We start from the raw sequence: 18511 nt of genomic DNA, 5'->3' as shown, positions 1-18511 counted from the left end.
TGAGAGCTGAGTTTAGGAAACCTTTACCAGGGCCTCAGGTCAGCAGGGAGTCCCTTCCCAGCCTATGTGTTCTGTAGCTCAAGTTGGGGTGTGAGAGTCAAGCATCTTTCAGGAAACAGTCTCACCCCTGGGGGAGAAGGGAGGCACTGTGGCCAGAGCATGGAGTGTGGCTCACACAACATGTACTAGAGTTGCCCTTTGTGGGCATTTCCACTTTGGGTGCTCAGAATAAATTGAAAATGCATAACCCCTTGCTCAAACAGTAAGAATTGGGGTTGGGGATATATCTTAGGTGTAGAGTGCTTGCCTAGTGTGCACAAGGCCCTGAGTTTGATTCCCAGCACATAAACTAGTTGTGATGGCAAGTGCCTGTAATCCCAGCACTGGAAAGCAGGAGGGTCAGGAGGTCAGCGTCATTCTCCCTTATAAGGAGAGTTCAAGACTAACCTAAACTACACACAACCGTGGCTTTAAAGATATAATAATAATTCTAAAACGTAAGAACTTCAGGATTGTGGACATTGTTAAACAGCTCAGAACCCTGAGTGACTGCCCCGAGCCTCTGCTCTGCCACCTGCACTCAGTCTCCTGAGGCTCTCTGGCCCTTGCTGCCCTCCCCTGCCCCTTACCTCTTGCAGATGACCCAGGAAGGAAAAGACAGGAGACTGAGGGAAGCAGGTAAACTGTGAGCTGGTGCTCCAGGTGGTGCTCCAGGTGGACTCCTCGTAGCTGCAGGAGGAAGGCTTGACTATTTAAGGAGAGCAGGGGAGTCCACAGCTCCTCTGAACCTGAAAAGCTGCTTCATTCCTGAGGGGTCCTTTGTGGGGTAGGCTGCTCCTCCAGCTGGGTCTGCTTCCACGGAGCACATACTGAATATTCCAGTGTGTCCTCAGACTGTGCAAACCCCCATCCCCCAGCCAGGCCAATGAGCATCACAGAGGCCAAGTGTGTGAGTGTCCTGGGAGCCTGGGAGTGGGCAAGGGCTGGGCCGGGTGGGGGTCTTTGGTGAGAATTGACAGACACAACAGGACATTTCAGAAGGGGATGATTTTCTACTAGTGGGGGGATAGGGAGGGGTCAGCTACCATGGCAACGGGCCAGGATCCCAAGCTTACTGGGCTGGGGTGGGGTGTGGGGGGTGTTGTTATGCATGCCAGGGTTGAAGCTGAGGAGTCTTGGGCTAGATGAGAGGAGATTCTTTCAGACACTTGCTGTAGGGACCTTGTGTCCTGTCCTGTATAATTAGACCCCGTTCGGGTGTATGGAATAAATCATGGCCTTTATGTAGAGCCCTGCACAGCTGCAGGCGCCTTATAATGGGGGTGCTGTCTGTGCTGTGGGGATGCAGCTCAGCCTAGCAGGCCTGGCTCTTGCCTGGGAGGGCCTCTCAGCAGAGTATGGCCAGCAGGACAATCTTAGTGGCTTCCTGCCCTCCTAAGGCTTGCTTCTGCTGGGGTGGCTCCAAGCTGGGATGTATTGGGTGTTGTCCGTGACTCATAGAAGTTCATCACGGCTGGTATCACTAATAGAGCAGCTGTACGATGCAGCCAAATCAGCATTATTAGTTTCCAAAGACTTAAGATTTTCAGTTGAAATTTTTGAAGTTACAGTTGGGTAACTTTGCTCAGTTGCAAAGCCCTGGGTTTCATCCTCAGTGCTGACTAAACTGTGTGGTGCTATATTCACTGCACTTGGGAAGCAGAGGCAGGAAGATGAGAAGTTCAAGGTCATCTTCGACTACATAGTGTGTATGAAGAAGCCAGCCTGAGTTACATGAGACTCTGTCCCCCCAAAACAATACAAAACATTTACAATTATGTGTGGTTAACATCTGGAGAGGATGTACTGCCCAATGGTATGGCCAGTTTGTCTTTCCTCATTGCATTGTGCAGCTGGGAATTTCACTACATTCAACAGTTGAAGAAGCCAAAGCTCAGAGAAGTGAAGTCAGCCCCCTGAGGCAAACTCTAGCAAGTGGTAAGGCCTGACTCTAAATCCCAGCATATGTCATCACAGACAATGGGCTATGTGTATTTGTTCTGTTCTGTTTGCCTGCTGCACTTTGACAGGAGAATTCTTACACTCAACTTTACCTTTTTCTTTGTGTATGTTCGTGTGTGCATGCATGTATGCATGTGTGTGTGTGTGTATGTGTGTCTGTGTGTGTGCATGTGTGTATAAGTGTGTGGGGTATACATGTGTACATAAAGCAGGAAACTCAGATGGGTGTCTAGATGGTGATGGAGCTCATAAAGACATCTTATTTCATAATTCATTTTATAAAGACATCTTAGAGAGAATTAAAGAAATATCTAAGGAGCTGGGGTATGTTCGTGTAACTTGTGTGTAACTCAAGTGTTTTCCATGGAAGCAAGAAGGCTGGCATTTGAATCCCAAAACTCATGTGAAAAAAGTTGGTGTGGTAGCATCTGCCTATGCTCTTGGCATCAGGAGGTGAAGATGGGCAGGTCCTTGGGGCCCTCAGCCAGACATTGTAGCCAAATCAACAAGTTCCAGGCCCGTGGGACATGCTGTTGATAAAAACAAGGGGTGAGGCAGGAGAGATTGCTCAGGAGTTAAGAGTACTTGCCGCTCTTCCAGGGGACATGGGTTTTGTCCTAGCATCATGTTTGGGGTTTATGACTGCTTATATTTCAGGTTCCAAGGGCTCTGACATCTTCTTCTGTCTTCTATGGGCATGCATAAACATGACATCTTCTTCTGTCTTCCATGGGCATTCATAAACATGACATCTTCTGTCTTCCATGGACATGCATAAACATGACATCTTCTTCTGTCTTCCATGGGCATGCATAAACATGACATCTTCTTCTGTCTTCCATGGACATGCATAAACATGACATCTTCTTCTGTCTTCCATGGGCATTCATAAACATGACATCTTCTTCTGTCTTCCATGGACATGCATAAACATGACATACACTCACAAACATACATGTGTAAAAATAAAAATAGTAAAAAATATATAGGCTGGAAAGATGGCTCAGTGGTTAAGAGCACTTGCTGCTCTTGCAGTGGACCAGGTGTTGGCTCACTCTGCTGGACATGAAACTGACTGCCCTGACCAGAGCACTCTTGGGCTCACATACTTTTTTTCGTTTTTCTGGTGCTTAGAATTGATTTGAGGGCCTTGTACATACTGGGCCTTGAGTTACATTGTCAGCTCACCATAGGTTTTCTGTTTCTGTAGTGATTTCAAGGACATCGATCATTTTACAGTTCTGCAGTAGAATTTTAGGGAGCTAAGCTGTGTGTGTACTTCACATTACGTGTGTTCATGTGTTTATGCAGTGTGTGTGGAAGCCGGAGATCAACCTCAGATGTTGTTTTTAAATACCATCCACCACCACCCCTTTTTGTTGATTTTTTTTTTGAGACAGGGTCTTTCACTGGTCTGGAGTGAACCCCAGGAATCCATCTGTCTCTGTTCCCCAGCATCAAGGTTATAAACCTATATCACCTTGCCCAGCTTTTAAAAACAACTTACTATGATTATATACCCACTTATCTATGTGGCTATATGTGTGCCCTGGCATGTGATTGAAATCAGAGGACAGCTTATAAGATCTGGTTTTCTCCTTTTACCATGTGGGTACTAGGGATAGCACTCAGGGTATTAAACCCTATGACAAGCCCCTTTACCTGCTGAGCCACCTGAATGACCCATGTTCAAATTTTTTTTTTTTTAGTTTGGATTCTGGGAATTGAACTCAGGACTTTATGTTTACAAAACCCAAGTCATTTATTAACGGAACTATCTGTCTAGCCCCTGGATTTTGACACAGGATCTCACTGTTTAGACAAGGCTGGCTCAAACTCATGATCCTCCTACCTCAGCCCCCTGAACTGTGGTGTGAGAGCCACCGTACCTTGTACGGCTTTGAAGCATAAGTCTTTGGTATTGGTTGAATGCTGTATTAATTCTAAGGAGGACCTGCAAGCTTTAGCATGGAGTCGTGGGAAATAAGGCCGTGACTGTGACAGAGACATGGGCAGAGAGAGCAGGCGATAGCAGGTGACTGGGCAAGGCACCCGCGTCCTTGGCTGCTGGGTACATGTCTTGGGTGAGGTCAGAGCACAGATGCCTGGGTGAAGATGAGATCACAGAAATGAAGGCTGTAGCCACAGGCCACATCTGCTGCCTGCTGTGCGGTAGGAGGACTTGGGCTCAGACACTGGCCCCAGCTTCTGCTTGGCCCTGTTGTCACAAAGAGATTATGTCTGCTGCCTCTCTCCTTTATCCACATCCTCAATTCATTGACCCTGAGCTACTTCTCAATGACAGGTATCCATGGCCCAGTGGAGGTACAGTCAGCAGGTTAGCAAAGAGCAACAGAAAGCTTGCTTGGGCCTCTAGCACTGGGCTAAGCTAGGAAGGTAAGACCTGAGGCAAGAAGAAAGTCGAGCTCTTCCGCATAATTCCTGACAACACAGAGGTAGCAGGGAATACACCTAACAAGGGGGTTCTTGAGTGGTAGTTGGTCTCTGTGACAAGCCTGTGAAATGGGCTAATGGTGTGGGCTGGGGGGATGGCTCAGTTATGCTCTGAAAGCATACAAACTTGAGGTCGATCCCAGTCCCAAGCACCCGTGTAAGGCCTAGCATGGTGGCATGTGTCTCTAGCCTGAGTTCTGGGGAGATAGAGACAGGCGGATCCCCTAGAGCTCACTAGCTAATTTAGCTAAGATGCTGAGTTCCATGTTCAGTGAGAAGCCCAGAGTCAAAAAAGTAAGATGGAGGACAATTGACGTTTGACCCAAGATTGACCTCTGGCCTTAACACATGTGCACACACCTGCACACACATCTGCATGCACAGGTGCACACATCCACACAAATATGTATACACAACACACACATACTCGCACACCAAAAGGGCCAGCGATCAGTTGACTGTGGAGGCTAGTGACCTGTGGAGAGTTGCCCCAGTGGAGTTTGAAGCCTGGGAAGGAGGGCCAGGTCCCCACAGGATTACACTATTGGAGTGACAAGTGGGCTGTGGTGACTGAGAGACATTGGACAGGTTTTTGTGCGTCTTTGCCTGAGGAGCCTGAATCTAAACTCTTTGCACCCTCAGTGATGAGGAAACAGAACCTGTGTTGATTTCCTTCTCTGTGAAGACCACAGCTGTTGCTTAGGGCAAGGAGCAGAATCAGAAGTGACTGAAGTCTTCACAAAAAGGACTCTGTGGTGACAGTGGCTGGGTTCAGGAGCCTCTGTGTGACACAGCTTTACTTGTCTATAAAGACAGAAAGCGCTTGTGAGCATTAGGGCCCCTCTTCATCCGGCAGGCTCCAGAGGGAGGGGTGAGCGAGCCCTGCGTGGATGTGGCCGCCCCGCCATGCATTGTGATCGTCTAAGGCTGACATTCACTGTGGCATGCACTAAAAAACATGTGAAAAGTAAAACCAGTCTTTCAGCAAATGACAACTAAATGTCCCTTCTGCATCACACAACGTCTTAGACTCAGGAAGCCTTGGAAAAGATGTATACTTCCCAAAGACAGCAAATGCAGGCCTCGTTGTGTATGTGTGTGCTTTCCAGCATGTGGGTGTTGGGTTCACACTCAGGTTATCAGGGTTGGTGGCGAGTGCTGTTACCTGTTGAGCATCTTACCCGGCCCACAGGCTTTTGCTGAGTGTGAGAGAGCATCCCTTTCAGAATCTTCCCCTGCCTTCCATTCCTCGTGAGTGGGAAATTTGCTTTTCTTTTTTTTCTTTTTCTTTTTCTTTTTTTTTTTTTTTTGGTTTTTCGAGACAGGGTTTCTCTGTGTAGTCTTGGCTGTCCTGGAACTCACTCTGTAGACCAGGCTGGCCTCGAACTCAGAAATCCACCTGCCTCTGCCTCCCAAGTGCTGGGATTAAAGGCGTGCGCCACCACCGCCCGGCGAAATTTGCTTTTCTTAATCTTGGGCTTGTTCACTTTGAATTACCCAGCTGCCAGTGAGGGCACAAGCAGGGTTCTAGTCTTGCTTTCCCAGGAGATGGCTGGGCTGTTCTGGGAAGAGGCAGAGGGAGGATCGTTCTCTCTGACGTTTCTTTTACCTCCTATAGGCACCTCTGCCGGCCTTGCCACAACCGTGAGAAGGCCAAGGGCCTGGGCAAATTCATCTGCCAGAGGTGCCACCTCGCCATTGACGAACAGCCCCTCATGTTCAAGAATGACCCCTACCACCCCGACCACTTCAGCTGCTCCAACTGTGGGTAGGTACCCTGTGTATGGCACAGGCAATGCCGGCTGTCACAGAACAGGGCCCCTGGGATTCTCACCCAGGACAGAGGCCAACAAGGTGGACATAGAGGGCGCTGTTCAGGGGTACTTGTGATTTGAGAAAAGCAGTATAAGGGGCAGCCTGTGGACTGCAGGACTCTGGCTGAGGTGTAAGAGTGAGGAAGGAGTGGAGACTGTAGAGTTGGTGCTGGTGAAGAGGGAAGAGAGAAGAAGAAAGACAAGAGAGAGAGGAGAGAGAAGCTGAGAATACCAGAGTCCCCTGGTATTCCTTCTATGCTTGCCCCAGACACAGTCTGCTTTACAGGGAGTGAGAAGAAACAGACCTTTATCTAAGGAAGCTAGCTGGACAGAACACAGGCACTTTCTGCAGGCCTGGGCGGGGATTCTGTGCCCTGGGGCCTGTTGGGGTGCACACAGAAAGTCTCCAGAGATCTGAGTGATCTGGTTGAGCCAGAGGAGGGGCCTCAAGCACAGTACCCTAGACCAAGGGTTGTAGCGGCCCTACAGATAGGTGAGGCTGTACCTGAGGGGGTTCTGTGCTGTCTTCTAGGAAGGAGCTGACCTCTGACGCCCGCGAGCTGAAGGGCGAGCTCTACTGCCTGCCCTGCCATGACAAGATGGGCATCCCCATCTGTGGGGCTTGTCGCCGGCCCATCGAGGGGCGCGTGGTCAATGCACTGGGCAAACAGTGGCATGTGGAGGTGAGCCTGGAGTGGGCACAGGCTCAAGCCCAGTTCACAGTCTGAACCCCACCCCGGGCCGTGCATTAGCTGGTTCCCACTGAAAACCTCTCTCTGGGGGCAACCTCTCCTTGTTCTAGCTAGGAACTCCATGGGAGCCAGGAGCCCAGGGCCCACAGGCCATGCTCAGGCAGCCCACTTGCCTTACCTCTTACTTCTCTTTGCATTCTGGAAGATTCTAGGGTCAAGAGCAAACCTTAGACACCTAGAGAACCTGGTGGGGGCTGCCCACGACAGGAACTGCTAGGTGTACAACCGGACAAAGACAGGGATCTGGTGGGCTCCTAGGTCAGCTCTTGCCCATGCCCTGAGCGCTCACACACTCTTATGGATACATTTGGAAAGAATGTTGCAGCTCCAGCTGCCTGGTCATCTCTGTGTCCATAGCAATGCTTGGGTAGCTTATTAACAAAGGCTATGGGATGTGCTGCCTTGCCTCTTGGGTATTATGTGTCCACAACATACTCCAAAGGACAGGATATGGTTCTTACTCTTTGTGGGCTTTGTGGGGACATGGGAACAGAAGGCACCCACTAATATCAGGGCAGGGCTCACCATCTGTTTGCCAAGGAGGATCCCAGTGACAAAGGATATTATTGTGACATGCTCAAGGATGAGGAGGAGAGCTGGCAATGTGGCTCAGTTGATAGAGTGCTCGCCTTATATGCACAAGGACCTGAGTTCTGTCCTCTGTACTGTAACCACTTGAGAGCATCAGAAGTTCACTATTACCTTGTGACTATACAGTGACTTTGAAAACATCCTGGATTACCTGAGACCCCATCTCTAAGGCCTGCATAGGGTTAGCTGGTTCTTACAGCATCCATCCAGTGTCAGTTCTGCCCACTGTGAGCCTCATCTCCTTCTCTGTTTTCTGCGGTCCCTGGTGCAGCCCTAATATTGCATAGCCACATCCTCTTTCCTTCAGCACTTTGTCTGTGCCAAGTGTGAGAAGCCATTCCTGGGGCATCGGCACTATGAGAAGAAGGGCCTGGCATACTGTGAGACCCACTACAACCAGGTAAGCCTGGGACAGATCCTGCAAAGATCCAGGGCTGGAGCTAGATGGGGTGGGGGCTCAGGACCTTGTGAGAGCAGGGCTGGGGCTGTGTCTAGACATTTCCATGTTCAGAAGTGGTGCTTAGATGGCCTATTGGGGACAGTCCTAGGGACAGCTATGGGCTCTGTTGCCCTGTCTCTGGGGGACAGTCTGTCCCCACATTCTGAAAAGCACAGCAAGATGCTTCCTAGGGTCTCTGGGCTTATACAGTCTCCCCTCATGCGAGTGGGAGTCTGTTGTGTGTACCAGATGTCAGGCCTGTGTCCTCAGGCCTTGTGTTCCAGCTTGGAGTCTTGAAGCCTTATGTAAGACATGTGAACAACGGTCCACACAGTGTCTATTTGCTAGATATGCCATTGTGGCCTCAGAGGCTGACTGGGGTGGAGAAGTCCCAACCTGTCCCTCTCTCCTGTAGGACTTGGGTAGGATACATCAGTGGGAAGCAATGGGAGCTTTGGGGAGCAATGTCTTGACCTGTAGCGCATCCTGGGGAATGCTTCCAGAGGGCTGGGCATCCTCAGAAAGGGCTCGGGAGGTTGTTATATCTGTGAGCAGTGCTGATGGCTTGCTCTTTGTCCACAGCTCTTTGGGGATGTCTGCTACAACTGCAGTCATGTGATAGAGGGTGATGGTAAGGCCTCTGTCCCCAAGCCCCTTCCTCCCTTGCTTTCTCCCAACCAGTCTGTTCTCCTGGTAGTGGGAGGGACTGGAAGGGTAGTAGGGGGTTATGGGTGTGTGAGGGAAGTGGGGGGATTGTGGTTGGTAGGGAGGGGGTTGTTCCACAGCTGCAGGTCTATCTGGCTCAGGCTTTGCCTAGCTGGGCCTACAGCTGGCTGGGGTGGGCCTGCTAATTCTGCATCTGGCCTTACAGTGGTGTCAGCCCTCAGCAAAGCCTGGTGTGTGAACTGCTTCTCCTGCTCCACCTGCAACATGAAGCTCACTCTGAAGTGAGTAGTGGAGGGTGCTTCCCAGCCTTGACTTTGCAGTCCACTTTCCCTCAAGTGTAGCCTTAGGCAAGCCCTGGGCTTGTGTGGGACAGAAGTTCGCCAGGCGGATGAGGTAGCCCAGGGATCGCAGAGAGCGATGAAGGAGGCCGTTACACACTTACAAGAACCCTGGGCTTTGGGGAAAAAAACATTGTGTCAGTGAACAGCATATGTGAAAGCAAGCTTTAAGTGGCTGTGTCTCCCGTGAAGCCTAGGAGGGTATGGGGTGTGTGTGGCTGGAATTGGGAGGCAAGGCAGGGCTCGAGCTTTCAAGAGCAATAGAGGGCCATAGAGGTTATGAAGAGAAGCTTCTGTGAGGGAAGGGAGAGCTACAGGCTCATCTCTTCTTCCCCAGTGCCCTCTGGCTCACATCCCTCCCTGGAACCTAGCCTGCTGGCTGTGACAGGGTTGGGAGGGCAGAGGGCTGGCAGCTGCTGTTTGGGCTACTGTCTGGAGTCAGAGTGGGTAGGGCATAGACTACTGGGGTTCTGTCTGCAGGAACAAGTTTGTGGAGTTTGATATGAAGCCTGTGTGTAAGAGGTGCTATGAAAGGTTCCCCCTGGAGCTGAAGAAGAGGTTGAAGAAGCTGTCTGACCTGACCTCCCGCAAGGCCCAGCCCAAGTCTGTGGACATCAACTCAGTCTGAAGGTCCTCAGGCCTCCTTGCCTGCCTGCAGAACTTTAGCCCTCACCCCCACCCCCACCCCCACCCCAAGTCCTGCTAGCCACCTCCCACTTCTGCTCCATCCCAGCCCCCTCCCCCAGTGTGCCATCCTTTCTGTTTCCGGCCCACCTTGGGTTCTTCTGTGCTGAGACCTCACCCACCTCACAGGCATTTCCTCCTGGACCACAACCTCCAGAGACAGGAACGAACTGGGGCAGGATTATTTGCCACTTGCTTGGCCCGCAGATCCCAACCTGACACTTCTCCTTGATACTCTCCCTGGAGAGTTGCAGCCCCAGTGTGACTCTTGGGCTTGGCTGAGAAGCTGACCCAGCCCCAGGGCCAGCACCATGCAGATAGAGGCTTCAGGGAAGTGTCCTTCAGTTATTCAACCACAGTAGGTCCTTGTGCTTACACTGTGTCAGCAAACCCACCTCCGGGATGAACCAGCTAGAGGGCTAAGATCCCCATAGTCTTCACTACTCAGGCGACCTGACCTCATAGAAAGCTTCTCAGCTGCTCACCAAGCCCAGGGGTCCCACTTCCCAGGGGCACATTGCCCTGGCCATCTCAGAACCACAAGTGGTCACACACTTGAGCAATGAAGGCTGATTCACATGCTCAGAGTGTCTGTGTGGTTTGTTGGAGGGATAGAGAAGTGTGGTGCTATTATTATTCCTGCTGGAGATGATCAATACTCAGAGACACCCCAGATGGACAGACGGGAGAGACTCAGGTTCCCCAGGTTGGCTACCACCAGGACTTACAGACAAAATTAGCCAGGATTCCTCAGGCCTAGATGGAGGCAGCCACGTCGGCTACCTTGGTAAGTGGATGGAGGTGGTGGGGTGTTTCTCAGGGCCTGCCAATTGGACAGGTCTCAGTGTCATTGGCATCTGCTTTCCATCTGGCCCTCCTGGGAGCACAGCAGGTGTCCCAGTGACCCACATGGACGGGAGAAAAGCGTTTGGAGGGTCCAGGAACCAGGATCTCCAGGGATGTTCTCTCTCCAGTCTTAGAATAGGAAAGGAAAGAGAGAGAAAGAGAGGGAGAGAGGTGGCAGAGGGAGGGGAGGAAGGAGGAAGAGCAGATGATGCCATTCCTGCTTAATATGGTTGGCATCTGGTTTAGGAAAAGTCACAGTGCCATTTGCTTTTTCTGGATGAGACCTTCTGGTGGGTAGAGAATCTCTCGGACCAGATACCCACTTGGTACCCACCCTTCCCCTCAGTGACACACACTCCCTCCTGCTAGGTGCATTTTAATTGCAGATTCAGGGGAGCTACCCACCACCTGCCAGGAGGCATGAGACCTTGGTTGGCCTCTGCAGGAGACACCCAGGAGGGGTAATTAGGCTGAGAAGGGGGTAAAAGGCCAATGTGGAAGGCTCCTGTGCAGATGGGACCTGTTAGGGGTTGGCCGGGGCAGGGGCCCTGAAGCCCCGGTGTTTGTTCACTGTGCTCAGGAGCTGCTGTACATATGAGGTGAGCAGGTCGTCCATCTTGTAGCCCTAAACAGAATAGGGTGGGGTCAGAGGCTGTGGGTGCAGGAAGAGTCCTGGGCCACGTGGTTGAACAAAAGAAAGGGGGAAAGCGGGCTCCCCATGCTGGGATTTGCTACTGCTTGCTCTAGTGGACCCAACTTCTACCCTCTCCTCAGAATGGGCTAGGCTGGCCCAGAGTCGGGTTAGAGTCCTTGGGTATCCTGGCTCTCAGTCTTGGGGATGTATCTAACCTCCCTGCAGACCTTGGCTGGCTTGCCCTGATCATGGGCAAGCAATCTCTTATGGTGAGGGTACTGGGTACTGGTGGGAGACAGGGCCTGTGCTCACCAGAGAGGTCTCACACAGCAAACGGCTGCCCATGCCCAGGCTCCCAAGTGCCATGTGGAAGTAGGTGCTGCCACTACTCCAGCTGGAGATCTTGGTGAAAGGGTAGGTGTTCAGCAGCTCCTGGGAACAGAGAGGCAGTTGACAGGTGGCTAGGCTGGAGTGGAGGGGCAGGAAGGGAGGCAGGCATCCCACCCTGAATGGATGACCACTGTGCCACCTGCACAGCCCTGGTGCTCTCTACCTTGGTCTTGGGGTGGATGAGTAGTAACCCATGTCGGTTGATGGCAATGAGAAGAATATCTGGGTAGGAAGGCTCAGAGGTTTGCTGTGGAGGGAGAGGCACAGTTATCATAGACAAGCCTGCGGGTCAGGTGACCACTTCCTATCTGTATGTGTGCCCAGGTGTATACAGGGAAATGTGTGTGGTGTGTGCACTCACGTATGGAGGTCAGAGATCAAACTTAGATGACATTCTTCAGGTGACAACCACCTTTGTTTTCTTAAGCATGTCTCCAATCTCTCTCTCTCTCTCTCTCTCTCTCTCTCTCTCTCTCTCTCTCTCTCTCTCTGTGTGTGTGTGTGTGTGTGTGCGCGCGCGCATGCACGTGTGCATGCACGAGGTACGTGCTGTGGTGTATGAGTGGAGGTCAGTGGACAATTGCGGGAGTGAATTCCCTCTTTCCAGCACGTGGGTCCTAGGGATTGAATTTAGGTCATCAGGCTTGGGTGGCAAGCGCCTTAATCCGCAGAGCCATGTCACTGGCCATGTGTATGTGTGTATGTGAATATTTTTGACACAATGTCTTACACTGGCCTGGAGCTCACCAAATAGGCTAGGTCAGCTGGCCAGAAAATCCTAGGGATGCCTTTTCCCGTCTCCCCAGCTCTAGAGTTACTAGCAGATGGCAGTATGTCCAGATTTTTGTTATTCTGTGTTTCAGCATGAGTTCTGAGGATTAAACTCAGATCCTCAGGTGCTTTGCCCACTGAGACATCTCCTCGGCCGGCCCCTGGGTGGCCGCTTTTTAGGTGCTCAACAGGGTTACAATTAGAACACACACTCCTGTCTACTGATATGCACTGAGCACTCACTTCAACGGGGCCTGTGTTGGGGCAGAGGCTGGCATGGATTAAAACCTACCTTCACCTCAAAGAAGGCAGATCCAAAGGTAGGCCATCGATAGATCCGCTTCAGGAATTCCACCTTGGCCTCAGCCACTGTCTTGTGCTTGTGTTTGTCACATTCCAGAAGGAGGTTCTGGTAGAAGAGAGGGACACTGAGGTCCTCAGTACAGGACATGGACACCCAGGGGCTCTGAGACTTGGGCCAAAGCAATACCCACCTATCTGGAAGTCAGTGTAGGGGCAGGGCCTCAGAGCTAGTAAGGACAGGGAAAGGCCAGGTGCAGGCTGCCCACACCCCAAGCCAACCAGCCTGCCCACCTACTCAGACCCTGTTAAGGACCTTTTTCCATTCCTCTGAGGACATCAGGCGTGTGAGGTTCTGAGGTACCAGCTCCTTCAGGATCTTTGAGACACTAGCCAGTTGAGAGCTGTCACTGCCAAACTGGACTTTATAGATGAGGCCTCCCAGTTGGATGGCGTCTTCCCGGGAGCACTTGTGAAACCCTCGAAGATACTTGGGTAGCTCCTGAGTGGCAGACATGCTGGGTCTCAGGTGACAGGAGGCTGGAGTGAGGGGATGTTATCTTCCCCATTCACTAACTGAGCAGGCCAAAGGCTGAGGCCCTCAGGGGAGAGACCTAACTGAGGGCTCGCTAGTACTGTGCTGTGGTGGACAAGGGTTCTGGCCACATCATGGTGTCCTTGCAAGTTGCAAGCTGTGTTCAGTCTTCTGCGTTCGCTTCTTCCCTAACCTTACACTGTAGACTGTGTACCCACAGTTGTTGTCCCTGGAACCCTCAGGGGTTTGGCAGCTCACCTCATTCTACCCTGTTGCAAGAACCTGGAGCAAGGCAGTCCCTCCCTGCCCCCTTCTTCTTCCTGTCTCAGGACAGGTTTGGGCAAGGATGCCAATGGCTCTTGTGTCTGTCATCAAGAGGGCCACCTGATGGGTACCTGGTGGTAATGGAGTATGGTGTCTGCATTCACGTCCTTCCCAGGGGTCACATTGAGCCACAGTTTCCGCATGAAGAACACCTGGTAGGGAAGTGTCACGGAGGCCCCTAGAAGAGCAGCGGCAGTGGGTACCAAGCCTATCCCAGCAGGCTCCAAGGGCTCACTCCTGAGGAAAACACTCCTGGCCCTCACGTGACTCCCATGGCTTTCTGGCCTGGAAAGTCCCTGTCCTTCTCTCCTGGGCCCCCAACTCATCTTCATCAAGCAGTGTAGGAACTGCCTCCAGAAATGCCCCTATACCCATCGCCTGCCGTGAAGGGCACCCTGGGCTACCTCTCTCACCCTGCAGGAAGTTAGTCATTTGCCTGCCTAGGGGAACATGGGGATGAGCAAGAATGGATGGAGGGTCTGGAACCGTTCCAGTGATGCAGCAGGCAGCCACCCTTTCCAGAGAGATGTCTCCTCACCTTCTTTCTGGGGCCTGTTCTTCTTCACCCAGTCAGAAACCTGCCTCAGGCTGTCAAAAAAGAAGTCTCCTTCCTTCAGGCTGATGACCTAAGGGAAGAGGGAAAAGGCAGGTGTGGCAGCTTCCAGGGTGTATCCTCCAAGGAGCCGGGGGAGCTGTGTGTTTGGGCCAGGTGGGCTGGAGGCTCATTGAGATTGACAAGCAGGGTGTGGGACTCCAAGACTCCACCCCCTTCAAGCCAATAGCCCCAGCTGTTCACTGAGGGGCCTGGCTAGCAGTCTTCTGGGCAGGCTGAGGTCTGCTGGTCATGGGAGGCCTCCTCAGCCAAGAGGCTCTTGGTCAGTTCACTTCTTGGCCTACCAAGTTACTCACCTTGTCTGTGATCTTGATGAAGAGGCTGCAGCCATCCCAGGAGGCCAGCTGGAGCCTAGTGGCGATACCCTCACATAGGTCTCTCACCCGGCTACTGCTGCCCACCTCCATAGTCTGTACAGAGAGGTAGCATGTGAGGCCCAGGACCCGGCTTGCATAAGAGGACTTCCCAAGCCACTATTTTGAGGTATATTTACCTTGTACTTTGTGTATACTATATCCATGTTCATGTGAATTTTTGTACACGTGAGTGCATGTGTATTTGTGTATATATATGTATGTATATATATATATGCCAGGGGTGAACCTCAAGTGTCTGTCTGTCTGTCTTTGTCTTTCTTTCTTCCTCCCTCCCTCCCTCCTTCCCTCCTTTCCTCCCTCCCTCTCTCTCTCTCTTTCTTTCTTTCTTTCTTTGAGTTAGAGTTACTCTGTGTAGCCCTGGCTATCCTAGCACTCACTCTGTAGACTGGGCTAGCCTAGAACTCAGATTCACCTGCCTCTGCCTCCCAAGTGCTAGGATTAAAGGCACTCAAGTGTCTTTCTTAATTGCTCTCAATGTTTTTTTTAAAGACAGAGTCTCTCACTGAATGTGGAACTCATCCATTGGTCACTGGATAGCTGACCAATAAGCTCCAGGGAGCCTCTTCCTCCCAAGTGCTACTGAGCCCAGCTTTTGTGTAAGGGCTGGGTCCTTGTGTTTATGTGGCCAGCACATTACTGACAGAACCATCACCCTAGGCCTATTCTTGTCACTGTAAGCCTTGGGCTGGCTGTGTTCTGACTGGAGAAGGACAGGCTCCAGAGAGTCGTCCACATCCAAAAGCATTTACTGTCCTGGGCCCAGACTAGACCCAGGAAGTCTTGTATTGTGACCCTGTAGGCAGACGATGGGAAGTTTCATTATAGGTACTCAACTATACCCAAGCCACAGATGCTCAAGGAATTCAGGGGGAATATGTGAGAGTGGCCTTGGTCTCATTTTCCTTTGATGCTTCCTTATCACAGCTGAGCCCAATGGTCTTCTATCTCCTTCCTACCTGTCCCTTCTGTCTCCCCAAGCCTCCAGGGCAGGCTGTGGGCCAAAGGGGCATGCCTGCTGCTCACCATAGATTGTCTCCAGGGGTCCCCAGCCCTAGGACTCAGCCTTGCTGCCCACCCCTCTGGCTTCTCTTTTCCCTCCTTGGCCTGGAATCTTAACTAATGCCTTTGAAATAGTTCCCACTTCTAATCTCTCTGGTGGGCTCCCTGGGGCCCCTTAACTCAGTGCAGTGGTCACTGACGCTGTCTTGAAGTATGGAGGCAAACATGCCATGGCACAGATGTGGACACTAGGACAAGCAAATGGGGGTCCATTTGGAACCTAGACTGTGGATTTAATGAAATGAGCGAAGAGCATGCTGGGATGGTAAGAAGGTGCCCTGCAGCCTCCTGAGGCCTGAGACTCACTGAGGAGCACTCACCTTACTGGCATCATTGGGGAGGTAGACCTCATGGTGTAGTTTGGAGACATTCTGCTCAGCAGCTTTTACTTCTACATGGTGTGGGGGCTGCTTCCGAGGTCCCACCCTGAGGAGGACAAAGTGGGTTACAGTACCACTCCTGTATCCACCCCTACTTTAATGGGAGATTCAGCCCGATGCTGGACACAGAGCCTTCAATGACCGGTATAGGGGAGCAGGTAGGTTCCTGCTCCTCACCATCCCTAGGCTTGTCTCTACCTGGTGGGCCCTGGCATAAAGATGAGCCCAGTCCCACCTACCTGCAAGAAGGCTGGGAGGTGAGGGGGGGGCATAAGAGCTCCCTAGCAGTACCAGGGACTGCTGGCTCTGGCACTATGGACAGGATTGTTCTTGTATTCACAGGCCAGGGGATTGTGCAAGGGGTAGGGACTGCAGTGTGGCTGTTCAGAGGATGCTACTTTCTCCATGGCCATGCACACTCAGTCAGCCCACGTTCATCATGGTCAATGCCAAGATAGAGAGGTAGGAGACCACTAGGGACAAGGGGGGATGTGGACACTAGGACTCATCATTTACAATGAAGCAGGGTCTGAGGAAGCTTGAGTTTTTCCCTAGGATATATCCAAGGTAAGAAGAAGAGACCAGCCTTAATCGAGCACCTACTAAGTGTCTGCATAACTCCCTCAATCTCACTGTCACTTTAGAGTTGATAGGTATTGACTTAGCTCCACGGGAAGACCCTCTTGATGATAATGGGGGGGAACAAAGATGTCACAAAGGTTAAGAGGGACAGGCCTCTGACTTCAGCTACCCTGGGTTGAACTATAAGGTGCCTTGGTCATGCTGGGCCACCTGAAGACCCGTCTATGTTCTGAGTCAGCAGAAGTGGGGATGGAGCCAAAGGTAAGATGGCTATTAGTCCTGATTGGAGGATCTCTGAGCACCCAGGCTGCCTGGGACTCTGCTGGGCCTCCGTCCCCTTCCTCTACCTGGTCCCACCTTCCTGGAAAGGGACATGAGGTCACACAGGGCCATGTCCCCCATACCTGCTCCGAGCTAGGACAGGGTTGCTACTCTAGGGTGTAAGGCAGCAGGCTTACCTTAGAACCCTGTGGAGCCTGCGGCTGCAGTCAAGGGCCAGTGGTTTCTTCTTCCGGGAGTCGAGAAACTTCTGAGCATGAGGCAGCAGCATTTTGCCAGGTGGGAAGAGGCCTGTGCAGAGCCATAGTAGCTGCCAGGCTCGCTCCTCACTGAACCTGTGGGGTAGTACCAATGAGTGGTCAGGGCCTGTGCTGTGCCCAGGACAAATAAACACTTCAGAACACTTGAGCCTGTGGGTTTGGGCACTTGGATGGGGGGGGGGGATGCAGTACACAACAAGGCCACATTTTGCCAGCTTGCAATCCAGTTGCCCAGGGCAACAGGGCACATTCATGCCCTGATGACAAGACGGGTGATGACAAGATGGGTGGCCTAGCCTGGCTTATGGAAAGGGGTTCAGGGAGGCCACAGTCTGCCCAGGCCAAATCGAAGAATGGCAGTGGGTAAGGTACAAGGCTGGGCTGTCCCTCCTTTGTCACCCACCCTCAGATAGATACTAGCAGAGCACACAGGGCCCTGGGCTTCTCATGGCTGCTTCAGCTGCTGGATATGGATCCGGACCTATATGTGTGTTTCCCCCTAGCAGCAGCCTAGTTCACGGCCCAGGACCGGAGGCTACACTTTGGCAGACCTGATGGAGTTGTGGGTCAGCTGCTTCAGGATCTGGCAGTAGAGCTCATCCTGAAGGGCTGGGTCCTGCAGGGCTAGTGAGAACATCTGGTCCGTGAGCTCCAGGCTGTGCCAGGACTGCCGGGAAGGGTAGTCGCCTGTGTACTTGAGAATGGGTGTGACTGTGAAGGAGAACAGGACCCAGAGAGCCATATGCTGAACCTGCACCAGAATCTTAACCCTGGCCCAATGCTGCCCGGGAGCCCAGGCTAAACCCTGAATCGACCTATTCACTGCCCTGCCACCAAACCATGATCCCTGAACCAAGACCCCAACTGACCTCTGGACCAGTGCACTCTAAACCCTGATTCTGGTTCACAATGACCCCTGAATCAAGCCTCCCACTGACCTTTGACCCATGCTCATATTGACCCCTAATCAGGGCTTGACCCTGTGAGGACATTTCCAGGCCCTTAGCCTCAAGCATCCTTGCCAGGAGCTGAGTATCAGCCCTGCGTCGTGCTTTCTCACGTGGGGCCTGACCTCATGGGTGGCTGTGGGGCCTGCAGGGGACCTGGGTGGGTATGCCCGCAGGCTTGCCTGCAGCTAGGGAGGGCTGGTAGGAAGGATATCGAGGAAGATCTGACAGGCTGCATCCCGCAGTTTGGCTTTGTCGTGGACAGATTTGAGCAGTGGCTGGCGCAGCGGCTCTGGGGAGTAGGCCCACAGATGGCCCCGGCTTCGGGCCATGGGCATCGCGGCCCTACTGATGGTCTCTTTCTCTGGAGCCCTGCCAGAGAAGGCTGGTGTGAGGGTCTGTGCTGGGGCTTTCTCTGCCCCTGCTTGACCTCGCAGGGTGGCTGCTCCCTTCCCCTCCTTGTATCCTTGGGTGT

General features: G+C 52.2%; 2 protein-coding genes across 5 annotated transcripts in view; one reads left to right on the top strand and one right to left on the bottom strand.

Moving 5' to 3' along the window:
- Positions 1-10324, top strand: part of Lims2 (LIM zinc finger domain containing 2) — a 36398-nt gene extending 26074 nt beyond the window's left edge. For 3 of the 4 annotated variants that reach the window (XM_028762687.1, XM_028762686.1, XM_028762688.1), the window contains 6 exons: positions 6074-6223; positions 6802-6952; positions 7920-8012; positions 8634-8682; positions 8923-8998; positions 9536-10324. In XM_028762687.1, coding sequence (XP_028618520.1) covers positions 6074-6223; positions 6802-6952; positions 7920-8012; positions 8634-8682; positions 8923-8998; positions 9536-9683 — 667 coding nt within the window. In that variant the 3' untranslated portion in view covers positions 9684-10324. Of the gene's footprint in view, positions 1-3926; positions 4037-6073; positions 6224-6801; positions 6953-7919; positions 8013-8633; positions 8683-8922; positions 8999-9535 lie in introns of those variants that run through there. The other variant, XM_028762689.1, reaches the window with a different exon arrangement.
- A 623-nt stretch (positions 10325-10947) lies between these two features.
- Positions 10948-18511, bottom strand: part of Myo7b (myosin VIIB) — a 78154-nt gene continuing 70590 nt past the window's right edge. Inside the window, exons 36-47 of the mRNA XM_028762685.1 lie at positions 18251-18408; positions 17641-17794; positions 17009-17164; positions 15909-16014; positions 14449-14562; positions 14078-14165; positions 13611-13717; positions 12997-13182; positions 12673-12789; positions 11773-11856; positions 11532-11651; positions 10948-11210 (exon numbers count right to left, since the gene is read on the bottom strand). Coding sequence (XP_028618518.1) covers positions 11109-11210; positions 11532-11651; positions 11773-11856; positions 12673-12789; positions 12997-13182; positions 13611-13717; positions 14078-14165; positions 14449-14562; positions 15909-16014; positions 17009-17164; positions 17641-17794; positions 18251-18408 — 1492 coding nt within the window. The 3' untranslated portion in view covers positions 10948-11108. The remainder of the gene's footprint in view (positions 11211-11531; positions 11652-11772; positions 11857-12672; positions 12790-12996; positions 13183-13610; positions 13718-14077; positions 14166-14448; positions 14563-15908; positions 16015-17008; positions 17165-17640; positions 17795-18250; positions 18409-18511) is intronic.

This window comes from Grammomys surdaster, unplaced genomic scaffold (genome assembly GCF_004785775.1).
Source record: "Grammomys surdaster isolate TR1022 unplaced genomic scaffold, NIH_TR_1.0 135, whole genome shotgun sequence".
NCBI classification, from domain to species: Eukaryota; Metazoa; Chordata; class Mammalia; order Rodentia; family Muridae; genus Grammomys; species Grammomys surdaster.
This window is presented reverse-complemented; position numbering and strand designations above follow the sequence as displayed.